Source organism: Diadema setosum, chromosome 18 (genome assembly GCF_964275005.1).
Source record: "Diadema setosum chromosome 18, eeDiaSeto1, whole genome shotgun sequence".
Lineage (NCBI taxonomy): Eukaryota > Metazoa > Echinodermata > Echinoidea > Diadematoida > Diadematidae > Diadema > Diadema setosum.
The window spans coordinates 7,055,096-7,080,576 of record NC_092702.1 but is presented as its reverse complement, the minus strand read 5'-3'; the positions used below and the strand labels follow the sequence as shown (position 1 = coordinate 7,080,576).

Genomic DNA, 25,481 nt, shown 5'->3' with positions numbered 1-25,481 from the left:
AAAATCATGTAATTTCAAGTTTTTCATTCAAACGCAATTATGCCCAGGGCTCAAATCCTCATATATCTAACTGATCACTATTCTGAAGTTATTCAACCAGGAATAACATCATGCTTCAGAATTCAATGACAGAGACATTGAATTTTCATCAAATTTTTTTTTATTCTTTTTTTTTTTTACATGATCAATGGAAAATTGTGAGGTTATGACATGGTTAGCTCACTCATTTGCATATTCATATCCACTGCACAAGAACTGTTCTGCAGAAATTAGCAAAACTTCAAAAAGAATGTCAAAACTTCCCTTATTTTTCCTTGATTTCAGTTAAATATTTACCATTGAACTTGTAAGATTTTACTCTTTTTTTTAAATCAAACTAACTTATATTTGGACTGGATTTCCCCTTTAAATACATTGCAAGTTTAAATACTGATAGTGCTTGTTCTGAGCAAGTAGCAAGAGACAGTGCCCCAATATACTGTAGCTTGTCATCATGCCTGGAACTGCCGCTATTTGCTCTGGGGTCATTTCCGGATCCTGGAGCGTCAGTGACACTTGCACACAACAGAAATGGGTCTTCTCCAACACCAGGACTCATATAACAGACAAACGTAACAAACAAAATATCTTCTTTTCCAGGAAACATTTGTCGTCATTTTATTGACTTTTGACTACAACCAATATCCTTTGTATTTCCCCCAACAGTGCATAATAGTCTGATTGTGTGGTTTAACAAGTCACACTACGTGGAGTGAATGTAAACATAAATAACCTGTATGATACTCTCTTTGGAGCAATGTACATTGCACTACAGTTACACCTGTCGTAGCAACCAACTGTGTGTAGTAGCTACCTGCTTTATGACACCACTACAAACTCTGCAAGAGTGTTAAGCACCCATTAGAGACCTTGTGTATAGCAACCACCAGTATACAGTGGCCACTTGCATAATGCAGCCAATTCAAACTCTCCAAAAGAGAGAGCAGAGTATATGTGCAAAAGGCATTGCATATAATGTCTACCCATCTTATACTGCCAGCAGCCACATACCTAGTCTTGCATACACAACAAGTCCCAGTGTTTGGTGACTGCACACTGCAGGTTGGACGATGCCTGCCACTGTTCTAATGAATTACTTTTCTTTCTGCCCAAGCTGGTGTGTCTGAATTAACCCATTCCATACAGGAACCTGGTGCCCTGCATATTAAGTCTGAGGGGATTTAAGAATTCAGCATCGAACCAGTTAACACCATTACAGGATGAACCAACTCTCTATACTAACAAACAAATATAATACAGGTGACTCCTATAATAACAAAAACCTCAGGACCGGCAGTTTTCTTTTGTTATATCAAAATTTCATTATAGCAAATCAGTTAACCCATTCTTTAAGGGAACTTGGTATACCAGGTTCCCGTAGGAGCAACTGATATACGGGAACCTGGTATACCAGATTCCCAAGATGAAGACAAGAGTGCCTGCTTTTGTAGCCAAAATTCATGCTTCTTTGTGTTATGAAGTCCCCAAAAATGGGTTTGATAAAAAAATTAGAGTTTATTCTATCAGCACTTGTTCTCTTTCTCTTGGAAGAATTCGTATATCACATTATTTTTTACCTTTGTTCTGACTTAGTTTGCCCTTGCTCTGCTACAAAACTCGTATGAACAGGTACATTAGCAATCAAAGCTGATCACAGTAGATATCCGTGTTCGCTGAGCCCAGTCATCGCATTCTGGTGCCTGATTTGTGTAGAACAAAAGAGTCTGTGAGCCCATCAGCGCACCTCTATTCATACATCGCACCAGATCGATATTTCTATTGTTCAAGGGCACATGTATATAGTAGACCGTGGGGGAGGGGATGCATGCACTGCTTGACTGCTTCCACAGGGGGATTACCAACCTGTCCATTCTCTGTCGACGGGCAAAAAGAATCTCGTTTGGGGACATTGAAGGTATTTAGAGAATTGCGGAAGGAACGGGTGAAGTATATGAAGATATCATAGATGATAATTTTGGGATCTGAATTTCTACTCTGTTGTAAAAATTTTGTTATAACCATGTTCATTATAATGGCAGTGCACTGTTCTCTTATGCATTCATTCTTTTCTGAGATATGACAAGTTGTAACACGTAACACCATTACTGTGTCCTTTTTGTATACATAAACAATACAGCAGAGACATGTGCTCGATGTAATATCATGGATTTTATTTGATAACATTAAATTAAGCAGCCAAACTGCCTGTTATGGTCACTTGTGTATAAAGGCCACAACTTCTGTGTTCACTGAGTGATTGCAGTACACAGGCTTGACTTTACTTGAATTTTAGGCAGATGGGCATTTTCACATTTGAAAATGCAAATATTTGCAAGACAGCCTTCCATCAAGATGACTTCAAAAGTATGCTTGCATGGACAATAAAGAGTTGATTTTTACTGATGACTTTCATATCATGTTTAACATGAAAGTAGAAGCAGAGCATAAAAAACCCCTTTTTGTACATGTTTGAAATAAAGCAGCTTTCATGAGGCTTTTCATATATGTATGAATTTTATCAATGATTCAATGTTTTCTCCACTTGATGCTAGCTGTATTGGGCTTGCCAGTGACCTGTGGTTTTTCACCTTAAAATCAAATAGCACACAGATATGTCAGGGAATGATGAAAATCAGCTAAAGAAAGAGAACCCTGTATTAAAATGGATTTGACAGTTTGGCTTTTATAAAACCTGGAATATAATGGCACAAAAAAAAAAAAAAAATGAGCCAAACAAATCGGATAAATCCCTCCAACAATTGCATTTTTTTTTTGTGGCACTATTAATTCATTAGACTCAGAAGTCACTGCCAAAAGAAGTGAGCTTAGTGTACCATATCATGATGACATGCAGTAAAACATTTTGTACTGACACATAGGTAGGATACCAAAATATATTTAATCAGGATATCCTTGCAGGGAAATATATTCTAATATATTCTAATCATTTGACATAACATGATTAATAACAACTTCTCTTCCAGTTTCTCCCTGTCACTTGCTTAAAATATATTGGGAAAAGTCAAAACAGATAAGACCAAGACATGACAGTCAAAGAGCGACCTCTTCCTTTATTCATAAATGATGTATCTTTACCAGTCAACATCCACCTAAATTTGGGACATTTTAAGAAAGTAAAATAAAAGCTCATGATAGGTGCAGCTGTGAGTAATCCCCAACAATTACTTTATAACGGCAATTTACTGCCAGTATTGAGAAATGAGAAAGAGTAACTGAGGAGCAGACTTAAAAGATGAGAATATATTGATGGAATATATAAATATATATATCTGTATGACGACCAGATGATGAGAGGACGAATCCGATGACTACCATTTTCCTCCTTTCTTCTTTGGTTTCCGCTTCTTGGCCCCGGAGGAGGAGGGCTTCTGCTGGCGAGGTGGTAGGGCAGCCGAGGGTGACGCGGTTGTGCTGCTGTTAGCCTGGGAGCCGGGCCGGGGAGAATTGGGTACGCTGCTTGGTTTGCTGGCATCCCTGGTGGAGAGAAGTTGGAGGAAGCCATTAAAGAGATAAAATGCCTCTCGTTATAACAAACACGATTGTAATGAAATTCTTATTAAACAAGGTAAAAATGTGAGTCTCAAAATCACAATTGCAGAGTTTTTATATACTTTACTGCTCAGCTATAAAGAAATTTTGATATAACAAAAGAAAACTAGTGGTCTCGACGACTTCATTATTACTGGAGTTGCCCCTTATTTCAATGAAGCGACTACCGGTAACTACTTTACTTTGATGTGAAATTTACAAGTGACACATACCTTTCTCCCTTTTTTTTTTTGCACAAGTCACATGAACTAATGGTGTAAATCCAATTATTTAACCCACTGAGGACCGGCTGATTTTGCTATAACGACATATTTCCCAAAGACACCTGCCCGAGTATACTCAGGACTAGTCTTCACAACAAGTTAACTCCACATGTGCCAGAAGAAAGACATTTTTGGAAGATAACATATCCCAACAAATTTCACTAATACAAAGGATCAATCTGTTTCAATTTGAACAGATGAAAATTTTGAATTTGGTAGCACTCATGTCGCAAAAATACATAGATAGCCTACACTTGAATGCATTCTCTTTTCAGAAAAAAAAATTACACATATCTCTCATGACCATCATATACCTTTGAGAACTTACATTTATGAGAATGTTTGAATCAATCTTAATAAGAACAAATGCAAATACGAATCATGCTCTTCAGCTACTTGCAACAAAACTGTTAGTGCGTTCCTGAAATGAAATCTGAAAATACAGTCTGAATCTTCAGTTTTTTAATTAACAATTACACAATAAAATAATATACCAACAACTTGTTCCCATCCCTCTTATATATATTCTATATTTTGTTCCTGATTCCACTGAAAAAAACAAAAACAAATAAACCTTAAACCATTATGTTAAACCTATCTTAGCTTCAATAACAAACTGTAAATCTCCAAATTTTTGCATGCATTAAACGTTTACAAATTTTGCGAGGGGCAAAAGTTTGGAAAAGTAAAATGCACGCAAAGGATTTTTGTGAAAGTATAATGCACACAAAAGATTGCATCAAAAGCCAGTGGCTATGTGCAAAATGTTGGTATCATGAAAAAGGCTGTCGGCTTAGATTTTTAAAAGATTTATGCCACTAATGTATCTGGTTTGAGAGTATTGTCCAAATGCAAAGAGCAAATCTCATGGCTGTTGATGCAACCCATTGAAAGGGACAGTGAAACATGGGACTCACATCTCTCCTGCTCCTCCTGTGGCTCCCTGCGTGCCCTTCCCCACGCCGCCCTTCTTGTCTCGACGTCGCTTCCCCTTGAAGTATGACCTCTCCCTCATGGGCAGCCAGCGCTCAGGGTCGGGGGTCACTGAAGGGTCACAGTTCTTGGGCAAGTGGGCTGGAAAAGACAGCAACATAGAAAGTAGTGAAAGAAATGAAATGGAAAAAAATTGGTATGCTGATAGGAGCTGTTCATTGCAGTCTCAGTGATGCAATAATCACAGTTCTCTTTTCAAAGGTGCAAAGCAAGGTAAAACTGGGTTATTAATATTGCACAGAACAAGAAATCATAAAAATGTCCTATTCACAGAATTATATACTATCGCCCGATTAATTCACAGCGTGATTTATCAAAAACATTACTATTTCATAGAGATTTAAACTTTGCAGATCCTATTCCATTCATCACATATTGGACATCTAAGGATGCCTCATACTCCTTTCACAAATGCAGCTCCCAATTATCTGCATTAAAGTAATGCAGACAATACAGGAAAAACTGCTTTTACATACTCTGAAAATAATGCACACCTTGTTTTCACGAGTACCTTGAAAAAATAAGCTTGAGGAAAAAAAGGACAATCACCATAGTTACTACAAATGCCCCTCAAATGATGCGAGCTCCCCCCCCCCAAAAAAAAAAAGCGGACTGTTTGAGCGCACCCTGGAAACAATCTGAATTATTTTAAATCATGTTCATAATCTTGGTTGAATGCAAATATTATTTGGACAACAGCAACATCAAAATGGTGTGGATTAATCTGGTCTTGCTCCGATTTCACGTCAAAGTAATGTGGATATCATCCGCATGATTGATTTTATGAAAGGGGCATCAATGATCGAAGGGCACATTTGAAACTCACTCTTTCTCTTTCTTTTCCTCTTCTTGGTCACCTCCTGGAGTGAGGCTGCAGTCCCTGCCTTCTCTGCCTCCCCTTTCCCTGCCTTGCGGAGCTGCCTGGCGCTGAGAGAGAGGGGCGTGCTCTCCAACACGTCTACATCAACGTCCCCAGACAGCTGGGCTACCGACGGGAGCTCCAGGCTAAGTCTGATTCACGGCAAGTCTTGGGTTAAGGAAAAATCCCTGACAGCACTGCATCACTATTTTGTAAAGAAATTCAGAGTAAGCTCTGAGTGTGGTGGACTGCAAACACTTTACATTTTGCTGTGTGGAAATGTTTGCAAATTTCATGCTTTGCAGATTAATCCCGCAAACAATGTATGATTACCAGGTGTTCACGAAACATTTACACATGTCAACAAATACTTTTGTCCACAAAATTATCACCAAAAGTACATGTAATCAGTGAAATTAGCCTAGCATATTTCCACTTTTACAGTGCAACTGCAGGGATGCCAACCTTGAAAATAGCACTAGAGTATTCTGTATTTTTTTTTTTCTTGGAAAATCAGTAATTTTACCTTTCCTGCAAAGTCCACCATTTAGTGACTAAAATTGCTCAAATTTTCCGTATTGATGGGAGATGACGATGATCATGAAGCTGTCGCAGAAAATACCCTCTGATCATTTCAAAACGTTTCCAAATGCATCACTTAATATTCACAGTACTTGATGTATCTATTCATTAAAAAAAAATGTTTGGACCAAGTGACAAAGTTTTTGCTTTGCCGCAGCCCTACTCTTGAAGGAACAAGTGAAAATGAATGGGATATTCTGTCAGAAACCTCAAATTGTGCAGGAGCAGCAAACAAGGAAAAATGACGTCATATTCAGGATGTCGGGACTGAGAATAAAGGCTTTTCAAAAGGGTGCTAGAAATTGTTCTTCCATATGAAAGGGTGTGCAGAGGTACTGAGAATAAAAGGGTTAGCTACAGGGTTCTACCAAAATTGAAAGGATCCGGGAAACAAAGGGTTACAGAAACTGTTCTGCAGGAAATGAAAAAGGTGTAGAGAGATGCTGAGAAAAAAAAAAAGGTTATCTAAAGGGTAGTGCTGATTGAACAGGTCTACAAAAGAGCTGGGAATGAAAGGGTTAAAAAAAAAAGAAACTGTTCTACAAAATGAAAGGGTGAACAGAGGTTCTGAGAATAAAAGGGTCATCTAAAATAAATAATAATGATACTACATTTATAAAGCATATAATAATCACATGCTTCTCTATGCACTGTACAATTCAGATACAAAATACAAACAATCTAAAGGGTACTGCCAAATGAAACGGTCTTCAAAAGAGCTGGAAATGAAAGGGTTATAGAAACTGTTCTGCAAATTGAAAGGGTGTACAGAGATACCGAGAGTAAAAGGGATATTGAAAGGGTACTGCCAAATGAAAGGGTCTACAAATGAGCTGGGAATAAAAGGGTTATAGAAACTGTTCTACAAAATGAAAGGATATTACAGAGATACTGAGAATAAAAGGGTTGTTACAAGGGTACTGCCAAATGAAAGGGTTTACAAAAGAGCTGGGAATGACAGGGTTATCTAAAGAGTACTGTCTAATGAAAGGGTCTAAAACAGTGGGAATGAAAGGGTTATTGAAGCTGGTATACAAAAAGAATGGGTTTAAAGAGGTACTGAGAATTAGACTCGAAATTTGTCATGACTGACAAATTAGGTGATCTGATATATTCGGAAATAAAAATTTTGACTTCTGATTCCAATACGCATGACCCGATTGGTTTCATGTGTGTTTAGGGGCGATTGGCTATGTGTTGTTTAGAAATATCTCTCGACATTGAAGCTAAGTTTCTATTTCAACCAGGTTTTTCAACATGATCCGCGACATCCAATGGAAAAAAATGGAGGGCACTCTTTCAACAGCCCCAAGTCTCAGCTACGACATATTGAAATCTGGGAGAAATTCACCAAAGGATAAGTGAGCTAGTGCTCGATGAAGACGGTCATGTCAATTTTCATTTGAAGAAAAAATGCACTCCCACAGAAGTAACAAGTAAACTGGTCAAATTCAACAAGGTTACTTTCAATCGAATTTTTCGAGGTGATAACGTCATCTAATCTAAAATTTGAGATTAAAAACGTGAAAGAGCATTCAACAAACTACAACATACTGAAATCTGGGTGAAAATAGGCCAAGGATAAGTGAGATATGCTCGAGTGAACTTGAAATTTGATGACATCATTTTGAAAATTTACTTTTTTAATTTCAAAGAGGAATTTGATACCTTTAAATCATTTTGCTAGCATCGGCCATCCATGAAATATTTACAACTCATCAGCTTTCAGAATATGTGAAGAAAATTGGGGGTCACCGTCCATCCTGACGAGCTTAAAGGGATGGTACAGTATTGGTGGAGATGAGAATTGGGCTTGTGACTTTTTGCGAGATACCAAGAAAACACTTATGATATAGTACAAAACATACCATTTTAAGAGGAATTGAGAGTTTATTTGGTGAAAATCGGGTTTGGTATGACTGAAACATCCAAAAACAGAGTAAAACAAAGCGATCACAATAAAGTGTGGGTCCCACACTTTACTAGAATCGCTCTTTTTTGGATATCTCAGGTGTTTCTAAACCAATTTTCATAAAATAAACGTGAATTCCTCATAGAATTACATGTTCTTTCATATTTCATAAGAGGTTTCTCATTATCTCACCAAAAAATGTTAGAAACCCGAAATTAGGTCTCAACTGTATGATCCCTTTAATCGAATTTAAAACTTCCTTTTTTCTAGCATATTTGCACTGTATATCCCCATTGACGCACACACAGAATTTCAACTTTGACAGGCCCGTATGACATCATATTGAATCGGATTGACATGAAACTTGGTAGAATCATTCCTTAATGTCTTAGACATCCGATTCATGTAAAAACACATGAAATTTTTGTTGTATACGCGTCCGTCAATTTCTTATCAAATGCTCCACGTGACGTGAAACGTCTTAAAAATAATTTTGAGCTCTATTAGAACATGTTAAAATTTCAACGTGCGCGTATGTGTACATTTCATATGTAAATTGAATTTTCAGAATATGAATGAATAGTGCTTGACTTGAGCTATATGAGACATAAATTTCTTTGAGAATTTTCATTCCATTCATGACATATGATTGAGAATGTCATTTGAGATAATGACGTCATACTGACATCACGAATGACTAATCACGTTGTTAGATTAGACTGATCATCTTTAGAACTTGATACATAGATGACATAAGTTTGAAATTGATAGTCAAAGGACCTCTGCACAAGATTTTGTGGAGAAAGAAATAAACAAAGAAAAAAAAGAATCAGTACAGATACAGAAGGTGATCCGAGAGGATACTCTGATCACCTAATAAAAGATGTATGTAAAGGGCACTGCTAAATCAAAGTGTCTACAAAAGAGCTGGGAATAAAAGGGTTATCGAAACTGGTAAGCAAAGACGGGGGGAGGGGGGGGGGGGGGCAGCTTTAAAGGCATCCATGGGGGCATGGTATCCCTTTGCATATTCCATCACACTGGCAAAAATACCTGCCAAGTGTGCACTGTATTCAGAAAATTTGACTATGCATCTAAAAAACTAAGACTAAAATGTAAAAACTGCCCCCCCCCCCTTATTCGATCCTTGTCCAATACCTGGATCTACCAGAAATAATCTTGAAAGTGCATTCACTAATGTATATTTACTATCATAATATAATTTGTCACCCTTGTGATAAAACACTGGGTTTGGTGACAAATTCAACCATGTGTTTTCAAGAAGACGAAAAGGTGTCGAAATGTGACGAAACATGTCTAGTTTGATAAAGTTTGGTGACTGCCATTTCTCTTAATTTTTGGACTCCTCAGATTATTCCCCAAGATGAAAAAGGTTATTAATGAACATGTTTTCCTACACGTGAAGAAAACATGGCCAGGTCAAGGATACTCTTGTGCTCGCTTGGGGTCAAACTTGGAGTAGGCTGAGATGAGTTGGGCTAGTGTCTTGATGTCTCCTGGGTTTGATCTGCACAGAAATGAACAAAATACAGATATCATCCAATTTAATCAGAGGTAATTTCATCATCTACGAAATGGACCTGCCAAGTTTACGCTTGCCAGTATAAGCTTTTCAATGAAATGAATAGGTATATTGAATGGGATACATCATACAAGATGTTTATATTGAGAAATTCTACCATTAGGCCAAAAAAAAAAAATTGTTGCATTGGCGTAACCCGCCCGACCCTAAAAATTCCGCCGACCCCCTGTTTTTTTATTATTTTTCTTGCTATCGATATCAAATATCTTGTTGATTGCGATCGCGATCGCACAAACCCGGAAGTGGAAACGGCTCTGGGGATATCGGATGTACGAGGGAGAGATCTAGCGCCTCGCATAAGCCTTCCTTGATCAGTACGTCATCTGTTTCCAACACGGACACGTACTCTAACAAGATTTATTCAGTGTATACGTAGCATTCAGACTGCGATGTATTGTGCACAGTTTTGCCGTAGGTTTCTTGTGTGGAGAACTTACACGAATCTGTATATGTGGGACTGTAATAGAGATCGCCGGGTGCGATGAAAAGATCGTACATATGGGTCAATTTGCATCTATCTTATCTAAGTCAAAATAGTAAAATATGAAGTGAAAACATTCAGGATAGGGATTTCAACATCTTTAAATTCTGTGAAGGGGTATAATTCCAGTAATATCGGCCTCATAAATGATTTGTAGAATAGATGAACACAGCACATTCGGTGCAGCAGTTGTAACTGTTTACTGAGCTGAGCACGAGTTTTACACGTAAAATGCAGGTAGAAATAAAAAAAAAAAAAAAAAAAAAAAAAAAAAAAAAAAAAAAAAAAAAATCCGCCCGACCGACCCTATTTGAAAATCTCATGTTACGCCAATGCAACAATTTTTTTTTTTGGCCTTAACCCTAACCACACTGGACTTTTTTGGCTGTTCTGTGGCTAAGGGAGGGTTGAATCAACCTTGCCTGGCAAGGAGATGTGGTATTTTTCAAAAGAGACAAGGATGAAAGCAACTTTAGGGAGCTTTTGTCACTCACTTTCTGAGGTCTTCCAGCATGGCAGTGGCTGCCTGGGACTGACCAGTCCTCAGCTTGAAAGCCGTATTCTCTCGTAAGAGAGTGTTCAACTCACTCTGTGGACCCTGTGGGTGCAAAGACATGAGGAAAGAAACAGCATATCATCTACACATGAACAGCACAATTCACTTTAGCTCAAATTTTTCCTCTGTAAACATCATTAAAGGCAAAACATAATTCTGGTATGCCTGCAAAATTGTCAAATTTCGCTCCAAAATGTACACGTATGCCTAAGAAATGCGTAGAATAATGCTGTCATAACAAGATATTCATTGGGTAATGACGAAAATGCGAAATATTAACCAAAAATGTTCGCATCTCAGAACTTACCCGATCGGGGTCAGGCTAACTTGGACTCAGGGACAACTCGGCCTCACTTTGATGGCGGGGCCCCGAGTTGTCCCTCTGGATTGTACAGTGTTATACTATGGGAGCGCTTCGCGTTCTGGCTGGTTGCAGTTATAGGCCGAGTTGATACAACATGCACATTAAAGAACCTCATTGGTGCGCCTACAAAATGAACATGCGCCTATGTATAAAATATGGCGATCACGAACTGCATATAAATTGTCTGAAATAGGGCCGAGTTGTCCCTGAGACTGAGTTAACCTGGATCCTTCTGGAATAAAAGTCGGTATTATACCAACTCTTATTTTTGATCTCAAAATACTCCGAAACTACTCATTATCCCGGCAAATCGCTTCAGTCAGGTAAGTTTCTTGGTAGACTCTTTCGACATATTGCAAGCAAATATGAAATGGTGCAAGACCGGTTCTCAAACCCTTACCAGAACTATGTTTTCACTTTAAAACACAGGCTAGACCAACAACTATGGTGTTCAAATTAATGATGGGACAGCATATACTCATAGCTTGTCTGCTTTCACCCCTAACAGCCAGTGAACGGAACAAAACACAATCACAAGCAGAAACTGCTGACAGAGATTATAACTTGGTTGAGGTTGATTTCCTGGTAAGCAGTACATCTGTATAGTATATCTCCAAAATAATCATCAAAGCAAAGCGGACAAGGTAGTAATTACACCACCTGGGGGCTGTTTCATAAAGATTGAGCATAAGTGGCAATCAATCGCAAATTGTGTTTCATATTTCAACAATTTCGCGACTGATCGCAAATAACACTCAATCTACTGAAAGTTCCGCTTGATTTTTCTTGAAATCAAGAGAAAGTGTCTTTATGAAACACAACTTACGCTCATTATCGATTCAACAAGTTACGATCTATAAATCAAGCGTAAGATCAATCGCAACTCTTCATGAAACAGGCTCCAGCAGTACTAACCACCAGTACTGGTCATGCTCACAAGTGTACAATGAGGAAATCACTACTTACCCCCTGGGACTTGTACCACTCCACCGCCTCATCCAGCACACCAATGGCTGCCTCACTGTCCTCCATGCCAGTGTAGAGCGCTACCAGTGTCGAGACGATGCCAGGTTTGTACCGGGTGCCGTTCAGGGATTTCAGCATGTCACAGGCCCTGCCAATGTTACCTGCACGAGTACAAAAAAAAAAAAGAAGGTCAATGGAGATAAAAAGAAACAAATTTCTGAGGCTGTTTCAAAAAAAAAAAATCAACAACAGCAGAATTATGAGGAAAGAAGTTCCTCAGCTTCCTGCCATCCAAAAAGTTTGAATGTATATGCAGACATCAATGTATCGAACTACAATGAAATGATATCAGATTTCTAATTGAACACAAATGACTCCGAAGTTGATTTAAAATTACATTTCATGATAACAAGCTGGTAATACTTGCATCTTCTAATTCAATTTTTCCACAGAAATTCTACATCTACGAAAAAAGAGAATACTTTCTATGACTCATATCATTGAAATCACAGCAAATGCTTGGTAAAACTTCAAATGAATAACAAAGAAGCAATTGGCGTGTGATGATAGAGTCATTAAACATGGCATCCCAAGAAGACTACATAATGGGTGCCTCAGTCAAATGACTGTCATTTGTGTAGATCCAAAGTCTAGAACACCATGAACTCTGACCTTGCAGCAAGAAGAGCTGTACGGCAGTGAGCTGGAGGGGTAGGCTTGCATCATCATGTGAGTCTACATAATCCTGAGAAAATGAACCAAAACCAGAGAAAGCCTGTTAGTAAGTATGTTGGCTTTTGCCTGTCGCACAGGAATGGGCACAAAAAGTATCCCACTTGATCAGAAGTCAAAAGGGACAGGATGAACAGTTCTTCCACAAGACAAGAAAGGATATCTTTTTCCTGGACTTCACTCTTACATATGTAAAACAAAACAAAAACAGAAACAAGCACAAAAAGGCACTTACCTAATACAGCATGAATATTCTCGAAGGTATTTTGCTTGTGGATTGATTGAGAAGTCTACAAGGACAGTTTTTTTTTCCAATCAAATAGGTGAGGATAAAAGTACATTGCATGGGGGGGGGGGGGGATGGGACAAAGAGAATTGTCTAGTGTTGATGTTTAGAGGAAGGCTAGTCACAGAAGCTTCTTATTTTTAAAGCAATCTGCCCTAGTTTTGTCAGTTCAGGAATCATTAATTGTTAAAAAGGGGACTGCAAATCAAAAGCCATTTTTCAACAGCCCCCTTCATTTCCAACAACTTTGTTTTGGCAAAGTCATAACAGTCACAGCACAGAATTATTTCCATTCACAGTATATTCTACAATGTTGTACTATTTTTTTTTTTTTTAACTACATATATGGAAATGTTTACTGAATTTGCAAAATTTCGTAGGAAATGAAAAAAAAAATGAATTAATTAATGAAGTCACAAATATACTTTGCATTTATATACAAAACATCTCAAAAGTAAAGAGCTCATGGATTCTTGGAGCTGAATATTTCTTCAAGTTCTAAACATGCACAATAACAACTATCAGTCATGACCAGCGAGCATGATGCAATAATCACTGGCTGGGCAGAGCACATAAATGCTCTACGGCAAAATGACTGGTCAGGTTTGTTGCCTCCTGCACAGTGGCGTCCCCACCTGAATCAACTGGATGGCCTTGGGGATGTCTTTCTGTCTGGACAGGAGACTAGCCTGGAGTAGACAAAGCATCTCGTCTCCAAAGTCCTCCTCCTTTAAGGTGGCCAAGAGCTTGCGGCACTGCTCAAACTGTGATTCGGAGAGAACCAGATTGCATATCATGGTTATAATGACAGTAACTCTCACTATCATCATCACCATTATCAGCTACAGTCAATTCTCCCATCATCATTGCCACCATTATCCTCCTCCTCCTCCTTCATCATCATCATCATCAACATCATCATCATCATCGCCGTCATCGCCATCGTCATCATCATCACTGTCATCACTGTCATCATCATCGTCACCATCATCACCAGGATCCACTAGCAACACCATTTCCTTCATCAGAACGATAACTATTGCCATTGGCATGCACAGAGTAGCCTCACCAACATTACATGCTACTCCCCAGTCATATATCAAATTAACTGTCAACACTATTGGGAGCAAACATCATCATTATCATTGTCAATAATCACTTCATTTCATTAATCATTATCATCATCATTGTCTTTATTTTGCAATCAATATTGTACTCACTCTCATAACTATCATCTCTCTTGTGTTTACAAACTAATTCATGGATGACTCCCAGATAGAATTTCAAGGAACATTTATACAACTAATAAGAGTATTGCAGAGTACCACCTAGACAGTGTCATTATTGATCTAACCTCATTTTTGTGTAATCAACAAAATTTAGACATGTGTCACATGGAAACAGTGACACTCTGCCTGCATCAGTCTCTTTGCAATTGGACCCGAGGTCTGGTGACCACACGTATCATGAACTTCTGAGAATCTGCACACTTTTGTTGGCATTACCTGGTTGGTGTAGAGCAAGAGAAGGAACCGGTTGAAGGCGATAGCGTTCCTCTGGGCCTTGGCGAGCTTGAACTCCACCCCTGGGGCGGTGGTTGCCTTGACTTTCTTCTTGGAATCAAACACATTCTGGTCCTGCACAATTACAAACATAATTTAATTTCATTTCACTTATTTTTCTTTTTTTTTTTCCAGATTCTTACAGGCCTAAATTTTTTTTTTTTCAATGATTCTTACAGGCTTAAAAAAGAACAGCGGTCATTCTCTGTTAGGCACTGGCAGACGTATCATATGCAAATGTTGTTTCTTTTTATCTTTTTTGTTATCAAACTGTATAATATGCATGCGCTGTATTTCAAAGCAAACTTATTACAGGAATTGAGAATCAGCTACAGCCTTTACTGGGCAAATAAAAACAAATCAGTGTAAAATAAGATTAACTGTATGATCAATTTAGCTGCTTCCATAAAGATGCATTCATCACATTGCTTTGAAGATAATACCGAAATGTGCCCCTTACAATTGTCACATTCTAAAACTGGCATTGTATGATACACAATAGTCCACCAGCTGAGCAGTCATCCATACCTTAGTGGCTGCCATGTAATGATAATACAGTGGATCCTCATTATAACGAGGTCATATAATGAGAAATCTCTTATATTGATGTAATTTTGCAGGTCCTATGCTTTCATATTCTTATGTTTTTATCCCTTATACAACAAGATACCCTATATAATGAGTAAATTTCAGTGGTCCCAAACCATATCACCTACTTGACTGCTCTGTGGGCAAAACCCATGCCAACAATAATGATGGGATAGTATCAAACATCACAAAGTTTTCTCTTACCTTATTCAAAGAGATGATATTTGCAGATGCTACAGCCACCACACCAATGTCAGATGGTCTGAAATATTGAAAATTCAACAGAACATTTCATTACATTTTGTACCCTTTCCCCCAGCAAGTATGGCTCTCATTCTTCATTCCTATAAGATACACTCCATACCATCATACACTGCACATATTGAATTTGAGGAAGTGTTCTGTCCATCGTTGGTGCCCACGTCACCTCTTTCATTATTCCACACACCACTTTGATAAGTTCACCTTCATAAACATAAGGATTGAGAGAATGCTGCAATATTAGTAGAACACATTAGTGAAAGTTTGAGGAAAATCGGACAATCGATGCAAAAGTTATGAATTTTTAAAATGTTTGTGTTGGAACCGCTGGATGAGGAGACTACTAAGGCTCGTGATGTCATATGAGTAAAACAGTATAAAGAAAATGTAAAGAAAATTCAACATATTTTCACTTTTTCGCATAATAAAAGAGCACTTGACTTGCCTCTTTCTAAAGGCAATGGGAATAATATTACCCATAACATATGTCAGTAACGAGTCAAGGGAATGTGTACTTTTTTCAAAAGATGAAATTTTGTGAAATTCTCTTTATATTTTCCTTATCTTGTTGTATGCATGTGACATCCTACACTGCAGTAGTCTTCTCATCTAGCGGTGACTGCACAAAAACTTCAAAAATTCATAACTTTTGAACGGATTGTCCAATTTTCCTCAAACTTTCAATGATGTATTCTACAAATATTGCTACATTCTCTCAATCCTTATGTTAATGAAGGTGAACTTGTCCTTTAAGTTTGATCACCTGATCTTGGTACTCTAGCTTTATTCAAAACAAAGCCAAGCAATACCCCAATACTCATCGGTATAAAGAAATTGAAACACAGACATAATTGGCTAAATACACCTTCTGTGTGGATGTGGACAATCATACACATTATCATCTCATCATCTAACAAACAGAAATCAGTACGACTGATGCTGACACAACATTTGTATCCACTTTTGACCTATTCCAGTTTTGGTCGGCAAGAAATGTATGAAATTCCTTTGGTGTTGCAATCACCTGGCCTTGACAAACTGGTTGTACAGTTTGAGTGCTTCGTCATTCTTTCCTTGCATCTGCAGGCAGAAAGCCTTCTGAACACTGATCACTCCAAGCTCCCCCTCAATGTCATCCTGGAGGGGTCAAGTAAAGGTCAAAGGTCAACAAACAGGCCTTATCAGACAATGAAATCAAAGCTCCTTCCTTTCAAGGAGAATTGGTTAACATGGCTGAGAACTAATGTATTTGGGGTTGCTGTTTGAAACTAGACTCAATAATCCCATAAGCTCAGTAATTTACAGGCTACTTGTAACTTATGAACAGCATTATGGAACACTTTTTTTTTATAGCTCACAACACTGACTGCACATAGGTGTACACGTGATGTCTACTGCAGTTTAGTTCTTCATTATTAGCAATTTGTTATTATTAAAACACAAGTCTATGTGTTCATCATACACTGAGTACACACAATCACAGGCTGTAGAAGCTAAGACGTATCTGGTTGACCACCAACATATTCTTCCTCTCTATTTCCCTGTTTTTTCATGATGGATTCTCACTTTTCTTTTCTGTCTGACTCTCTTAATGACCTATTAAGTTAATAAATAATCACTTTGGGTGTTGTCCAGAGACTTGAAGAAATCAAATGAAATACTCCTCCTCATCATAACTCAGGAATGGACTGATTTAAGAACACTAATTATGCTTTGGAACTCCAAATGGTCACAATCAAATGCCACATTCATACAGAAATCCCTAAAGAGCTAGAGTTTGTCTGACACAGGAAGTGTATAGCCAGTGTTCGGTGTAAAAAAAAAAAAAACCAAACAAACAAACAATTGTTGGATTTCCTCACACCTACCCCTTCCTCCTCCATCTCCCTGCAAAGCTCCTCGGCGCTGTCCAGCTGCTTCAGGGCCTCCTGGTAGCGGCCCTGGCCAATCAGGAGGCAGGCTCGGTTGTAGCTCAGCTCGTATGTGTCCTCCTTCAAGCCGAGGTCATCCTACGAGAGAACACACATGGCAATGTATGAACAGGTGGAGTGGTATCACTGGGATCTATGGCAACTTTATAGTGCGCAGTGTGTATGCCTACACACAACACATGACTCCTGGCCATTCCCTCATCTTCAGCTACCCCACGACTCTCCTCTGATACCCCTTTCACAAACTAAATTATTCACATTATTTGGTCCTAAAATTGGAAGAGTCCAGAGCAATGTGCAATTTAACGACACTGCAATTATCTCCATGACATCCACATCGTAACCAGACTTGGCATTTGTCAATGCGAATCCAAAATAATGAGGATTGTTTCAAAGGTGCAGCTTCATTTGCAGCTTCCTTTAACTGTCCCTTGTTTGTTCCTTTTTTTTTTCTTTGTAGGCCTACCAAGAAGGAAAAGTGTCTGTACCACCTCAATTTTTGTTTCCTGTCAATTGTGAGGCCATTGTGTTCTGGTCATTGTAGTTCTATGTTACAGCCTCATACACCTTAATGCAGATTCTATCCTTTACCATGTGAGCCCAGCTGTGCATACAGCACATAACTTGAGAGACATGATATAACTACAATGTGTGCAGTGTCAAGAAGATGCCCTCAGAGAGTCTCCACATCAATTAACCCGTTGAGGACAAATCCCGAGTATACTCAGGCAGGGGTCTATGGGAAATGCATGTTGTAGCAAAATCAGCCCGTCCTCAACGGGTTAATGATGACAGGAGGAAATACAAGACTTACCACATCAGTGTCATTCCACAGTTTCAGGGCCGCGATGACAGCTGACAGATTGGTTTGCCTCTCCTCTTCATAATCATCCTGAAAGATTGACAAAAAATGGGAAAGTGACTTGATAATATCATAAAAAATACAATTTCAATACGAAGGGAGGAAAACTTGTAACAAAACAGGTAAAAGGGTGAGGAAATTTTCTTCATTACAGAAGAATGCGCAGCACAGATTCTGAAACGCATTTTCATGCACAATTATGGTGATTCTTCTGTTTGGAAATCTGAAACACACGTACATAAAGGGAAAAGAAATTAGTCACCTTAAGAAAGTACAACATACATAAACGTGCAAAAACTTCAATTTTTCTATTTGCATGTCTTTCTGCACAGGTTATAATAACATAACACTTTGATAGTTTTAATTGAGCATTTACATGTACACATTACAGTCTATTCATTTTTTTTTTTTCACTGACATTTTCTGAACATAATCACATCATTCAGCTTCCACTTCCTTTCAAATTTGCTTTAACAGGAATGTAGAATTCACATTTCACAAAGCAAATGAGATGGCGTGTCGTTTAACCTACCGAAGTGTTTTTGATAAGTTTCTTGTAGACATCCAAACATTCATCAAATTGATCCAACCGGTACAGCTGTAGAAGAAAGAAAAACAAGTAGAAACATTAAATGATATCTACAAGTACATACAATATCGTCTATAAACAATCTCTTGAATGTATAGCCTGTCCGAACCACACTAACCCAACATTGAACATCAAGACAACTGTTTTTTTTTTTTCTTTTTCTTCTGGATAAGTCTGCCTCCTTCAATAAGCTGAAGATTCTTGCAGACTGTTTAAAGTACTTTGGACAGTATGTAAAACTCTAGAAGAGAGTGAAGCGTATTCTATGTACACTGGGAAAACTTCTTCTATGAAAGATATCCAAGTACATGATTGACTGACCCGTAAGGAAATATTTTAATTTGCTCATTTTCAAAACAGCTTGTGTAATTTCAGACTCTACCCCAAGCAACAGCCTTTTTTCTTTTAAACTGGACAGGTAAAAAGGGTGGACTTGAAGATCCGAAATTACATCTAGCCTCTCCTGGACAAAGAATACTTCTCAACACTCTGAGATGAAATTTCTTTTCTTTTTCCCCATTTTTCTTTAAAAAAAAAAAGACAAGATGGACACAGATGCGCAAAGTTACATACATATTACAACACAAACACAGGCTGCCTGTCAGGTACAGAAACACACACACACACAAAATTACACAGAAAAAATAAAAAATGTTTTCATAGTTTGAAACCTTTAAAATCATATGCAGTTTTTACATATGCTAATCTGTATTAATCTGAAATTTTGTAATCAGATCCAACTCTTTACACGCGACACATACCTCATAAATTACATTGGGAGTGGGTAAGGAAATACATACCACTTGTCCAAGCAGTTCTTGCAGTTTGGGACTCGGGTCTGACACATTCCTGATGGTGGCCAAGGCTTCTGGGATTTTGTTCAGACGATACTGGCAGTAGGCCTTCTCAAATGATAAACCACTGTTGGTGTAAAAGGGGTTAAAGAATTGATGTAAATTGCCTTGGCATGACAAATCTCCACACAATCTCGGTAATGTCTTTTTAGTTCTTAAACCAACATGTGTATACTGTATCAAGCTGCTGTAGCATTTGAACCAGCATGACAGTCCTATGGTAGTTTCTACTGACATGTCTGTATTTCAGTCATATTTTCATAGATAAGCATCATGCATTATCATCATCCCAGCATATGTACAGGTGAAAGAACAGATCTCACGTACAGTATATGACTATTAGATCTCAGCTTTACATAGACGGCAAAACTGAATTACATACAGAGCTCACCAATTTCTATTCTGAGGAAACATGTAGTTTAAAACAAACACTACATTAAAACATTTAAGAATAAACTATTAATACAAGACTCTGAACAAGAAAATATCCCAAATAAAGACTAACAAATTACCAATACAAAAGAAAAAGAACAGAATACTGTATGATGTGAAGAGCAAATTGTTTATGTAAAGACTGGTAAATTTTAAAATATTTTAGCAACTAGTGGAGTGGCATTACAGACCTTGCTAAGGCTGGGTTGTTGACAATCTCCTTGAGGGCTATCTGGAACTGTCCTTGGTGTATGAGACAGACTACTTTGCAGTGAAAGGCTGTTTCATCTTGCCTGGATGCTTTCAGGACTAGGAAAAAAAAAACAAAGAAAATGAAGGAAGACGAGACATAAAGTTTGTTGCATGTCGAAGCACATTCCCATATCATGATTTGGCTATGGTATATGAGACAGACGATACAGTGATTCACTTTACTGTATGTTTGTGTATTAAATGCTAACATAAAAAGACTACACCAAAGTTCAACCTCCCATGCCTGGATTCAACCGTACGTAAAAGCATTCAGGTTTCTACATGTAGCAGGTGGTCGAATTTTGAATGGTGTTATGGTCGAATCATGGGCAGCTTGCTTTAATCGTTTAATGTGTATTATAATAATACTGAATTATGGTCCTATAGGCATGGGACTACACTGTGTAGTATGAATGATGTAGTGTATCATTATTCAGAGTAGTAAAAAAGCAAAACAAAAACAGCACCAAAGTTCAAACCTCCCGTGCCAAAATTCGATTGCCTACAAAAGCAATAAAAGGTTTCTAAAGACAGAAAAATCTGTCTGTCCAGAGTAGTTTTTTTACCTTTCTTTTTTTTTTCTTTTTTCTTTTTTTTTTTTTTACATCTAATACATAACCATGGCTCTGTTTGTATAGAAGGGGATTCTGTGGTGCAAGAGGTAGTAGGCCTACATGTAATAAGATTGAATTGTTTCCTGACTACAGCTGATCATGGAGCTACAACACATCCATGAGCTGACCTTCTTCAAGTAATCTAACGTTAGATCTAGTCATTCATACTCCCATAGCAAAGAACGTCTGCTTTCACAAAATTTAAGTGGTCTAGATCTATAGAATCTAGATCTAGATTCTAGATGTAGATCTATAAATAGGACCTACAGTGTGACTGTAGTTGCCTCCTACGTCAAGCAATATAAAAAACATTGGGACGTCCATGCAGGTTTGGGATATTGTCCTCTGAAAACTATGGTAAGGTTGATCATTTGCCAAGACTTTTAATCTAATTCAAATTGGCCATCAATAACAACTGAACTGAATGTGTATCTACAAACGTATGCTAAACTGTGCTTTTACAATGATCATAATGATGCGTCAATGTCGAGGACACAATACAACTATATAGTTACAAGCACCACCGAACCACTTATCAACCACTTGACTTGTGTCCAATCATATTATGGTTTCACGTTTTCACGGTATCACGGTTGAAAAGCTCCATCCGGAACATCACTCAACGTTGACAGCGGTCTGTGAGGGAACGGTATCTAATCAAGCTGTGTGCTCTTTAGCTTTTGTTTAAATATCATTGAAGCCTTGATGGAAATTAATGAGTGGGGAAGGGAGTTCCAATCTTTGGCAGATTTTGGGAAAAAAGACTGTTTGAAACAGTTGGTCTTGCTAAAAGGAACTTCAACAATGTTCAAGGGAGAGCGGGTGAGATCTTCTTGTAGACACAGAGGGGTCTCGTTTCTTAAATTCCAAGTAATCCGTAATAGGGAGGTCTACATTGTTGTGGATCATCTTGTGCATCATGACCTGCCTGTTGATGAATCTTCTTTGTTGGAGGGGTGGGAGTTGCACTAGTTGGAGGGATGCAAGCATGGCTGTGACAGAGCTTTCACGTTTATAATCGTTAAGGATAAACCTAGCCTGACCAGACCGCTGTGCAAACAGCGGTCTGACGTGTACTAGTGTTTAAACGTTGTTAACGACCGTTGCCTTTGACGGCAAGACCACAAAAATGTCTTTTATTTTGTTTGATTTTAACAGTAATACCACCCACCTATATCGTATTTTGCTGATGGTTGAGTTGAATTTGGTGTTTTGTTGGTATCCAAACCTTATTGTTGAATTTTTCGGATTGTGCGATGATTCACAAAATCAACGAACTACCATTTGAATGCTCAACCCGAGGTACCGTGGTAGCATTTTACATACGCCCGTGCGTTTCTTGTGTTACGTAAAGCTTGTCGTCTTCTACGTACATGTAATAATGATGTACTGTATTTCCGCGCGTGCTGCTCACATGATTTGACGTCACTTCCGCTCCGACTAGCTACGTTGTAGTATAGGAGAGTGATTGCTATTCAACAAGGAAAAGTAGAAATTACGCGGTGCGTAATATATGTCCCCGCCGGAAGTAGCATTTTGTAGCAAAATGTGCAATATAGGTAAAAAATCAAGGTCAAAGGTCAAAGAAGTCAAAGGTCAAAATTCTGTGTAAAAGTTTTGAAGCCCTCACCTAGTGCCATCACATAAAGCAAACGGAATCAAAATCGGGTTAGAAATGGCGAAGGAGTAGCATTTTATAGCCAATGTACAATACAGGTCAAAAATCAAGGTCAAAGGTCAAAGAAGGCAAAGGTCAAAATTCTGTGTAAAGTTTTGAAGCCCTCACCTAGTGCCATCACATAAAGCAAATGGAATCAAAATCGGGTTAGAAACGGCGAAGGAGTAGCATTTTGTAGCCAATGTACAATACAGGTCAAAAATCAAGGTCAAAGGTCAAAGAAGGCAAAGGTCAAAATTCTGTGTAGAAGTTTTGAAGCCCTCACCTAGTGCCATCACATAAAGAAACGGAATCGAAATCAGGTTAGAAATGGCGAAGGAGTAGCATTTTGTAGCAAATTGTACAATATAGGTCAAAAATCAAGGTCAAAGGTCAAAGAAGGCAAAGGTCAAAATTCTGTGTAGGAGTTTTGAAGCCCTCACCTAGTGCCATCACATAAAGCAAACGGAATCGAAATCGGGTTAGAAATGGCGAAGGAGTAGCATGTTGTAGCAAAATGTACAATATAGGTCAAAAATCAAGGTCAAAGGTCAAAGAAGGCAAAGGTCAAAATTCTGTGTAGAAGTTTTGAAGCCCTCACCTAGTGCCATCACATAAAGCAAACTGAATCGAAATCGGGTTAGAAATGGCGAAGGAGTAGCATTTTGTAGCAAAATGTACAATATAGGTCAAAAATCAAGGTCAAAGGTCAAAGAAGTCAAAGGTCAAAATTCTGTGTAGAAGTTTTGAAGCCCTCACCTAGTGCCATCATATAAAGCAAACGGAATCAAAATCGGGTTAGAAATGGCGAAGGAGTAGCATTTTGTAGCAAAATGTACAATATAGGTCAAAGGTCAAGGTCAAAGGTCACGACTGAAATTCTGTGTAGAAGTTTTAAAGCTCCCATGTAGTGCTATCATATAAAGCAAACAGAATCAAAATTGGCTCATAAATGACAGAGAAGTAGCAAATTGAAGATTTTGATCACACACGGACGCACACACGGACGCACGGACGGACACACGGACGGACGCACGGACGGACGGACACACGGACACACACACGTACGGAGCCCGTTTCATAGTCCCCTGCTCGAACTCGTTCGGCGGGGACAATAACACGCAGAAGATGTGAGTGAAGCAATACGGACGCTTACAGACCTGAATTTAAGGACGGATTTCGGTGGGTTTTTGACATAATTAAAAAAAATACGCATACCGATTATTGAATGATTATCATAGATTACGGGGATTCCTTATATTTTAGTTTTCCACGATCAATAAAGATATTCATGAAGGAAACGTACACCCACCGCCAAAAATAACGTCTGCGAAGGAGTAGAGGTGCAGCCGCTGTCGCTTTGCGACAGCGGCTGCGTGTAGAAATAGTTTCTAGTTAGGATAAACCGTGCCGCTCGCCTTTGGATAGCTTGATTGCTCTTGGTATGTGGATCCCATACTGAACTGCAGTAGGCCTATTCAATATGGGGACGGACGAGACTTTTAAAAGCTTGGATTTTCACTTTAGGAGGGGCTGATCCCAGGTTGTGACATAGAAAACCAATCATACCATTATTAGCTACTGCGTGGTCCACGTGAGTATTCCACTTCATGTCAGATGACAGAGTAACTCCATGGTTCCGTATGGTTCCGTTCTGTGTCCATTTTAATATTCTTTGAATGCCAAGAAGCTGTCATGCTACATGTACTGTATGTGATGGTTTCAACCAGAAAATCTGCACACACATAGCATACAATCTATCCTTCGCTGCACTACCCCCCAATGATTCCATTCCAACCACACCACAGGCACAGCATTCTCCATAGACGGGTCTATTCATTCCGCACCACCAGCAGTATCACTACACTACACAGATGGTAAATTTATCATGGGCCACATTACATACAAAATGATATCACCTCTAGGCCTACTTACTCTTATTTGCAACGTTGAGGGCCCTTGGATTGCTGTATTCGCCATTTTGAGCGAATTTTTGCAATTCGTGGTACAGGTTCGTCAAATTCACTTCAGAACTCTTCTGCTTTGACATTGTGCTCCAGTTTTAAGGGATTTTTTTCCCACACAGCAACGTGTATGCAGAATATGTGCGTGTAGACAGATATACAGTACAGATGCACGATCGAGAAGCCGTTGCACTCGAGGTTGTACACATCGCATGGAGAGAGAGGGAGAGAGGGAGAGAGGGAGGGAGAGACGGAGGGTATGTATGGTGTCTCTGAGGGGTCGACATCAAACAAGTGCAGAAAATCATACTGGACGCCGCTTTGACCTATAGGTATACTGTATAGGACGAGGGCAGGACCTACAGGCAGATAGGAGTGTGGTCGGGGTGGGGGATGTGCGACCCCGCTGGTATATGCAGGGTCCATTTGAATAAACGGTAATGTTTTGTTTTGTTTTGTTTCGTTCATTACCCTGCAATGAAACAATTTACTTTAATTGTTCTTTCTGTTTGAAACTTAACGGATACCAACGAATCATCATTATCTTCTTCTTCTTCTTCTTCTTTTTAGATTAAAAGCATTCCAATATCATATTACGCCCAAAATGCGCATAAGCTTTCAAAAGAAAAAAAAAAGAACTCCCTGCTCGGTCGCATGGCTAGGATGTTAGATTTTCAAATAATTTGATCTGTAAATGATAATACACCAA

The 25,481-nt window shown here is 38.6% G+C and overlaps 1 protein-coding gene across 1 annotated transcript; it reads right to left on the bottom strand.

Moving 5' to 3' along the window:
• Positions 1 to 3,095: 3,095 nt before the first annotated feature.
• LOC140241677 (signal recognition particle subunit SRP72-like) lies at positions 3,096 to 24,879 on the bottom strand. The gene is made up of 17 exons (XM_072321418.1): positions 24,744 to 24,879; positions 20,477 to 20,594; positions 19,800 to 19,920; positions 18,943 to 19,008; positions 18,363 to 18,440; positions 17,486 to 17,626; positions 16,642 to 16,754; positions 15,561 to 15,618; positions 14,712 to 14,843; positions 13,842 to 13,970; positions 12,861 to 12,933; positions 12,189 to 12,349; positions 10,797 to 10,900; positions 9,669 to 9,746; positions 5,692 to 5,876; positions 4,790 to 4,946; positions 3,096 to 3,534 (listed from the first exon to the last, which is right to left on the bottom strand). The coding sequence occupies exons 1-17, from the start codon at positions 24,856 to 24,858 to the stop codon at positions 3,369 to 3,371; spliced, it is 1,995 nt and encodes a 664-aa protein (XP_072177519.1). The 5' UTR covers positions 24,859 to 24,879; the 3' UTR covers positions 3,096 to 3,368.
• Between the last annotated feature and the right edge of the window lie 602 nt (positions 24,880 to 25,481).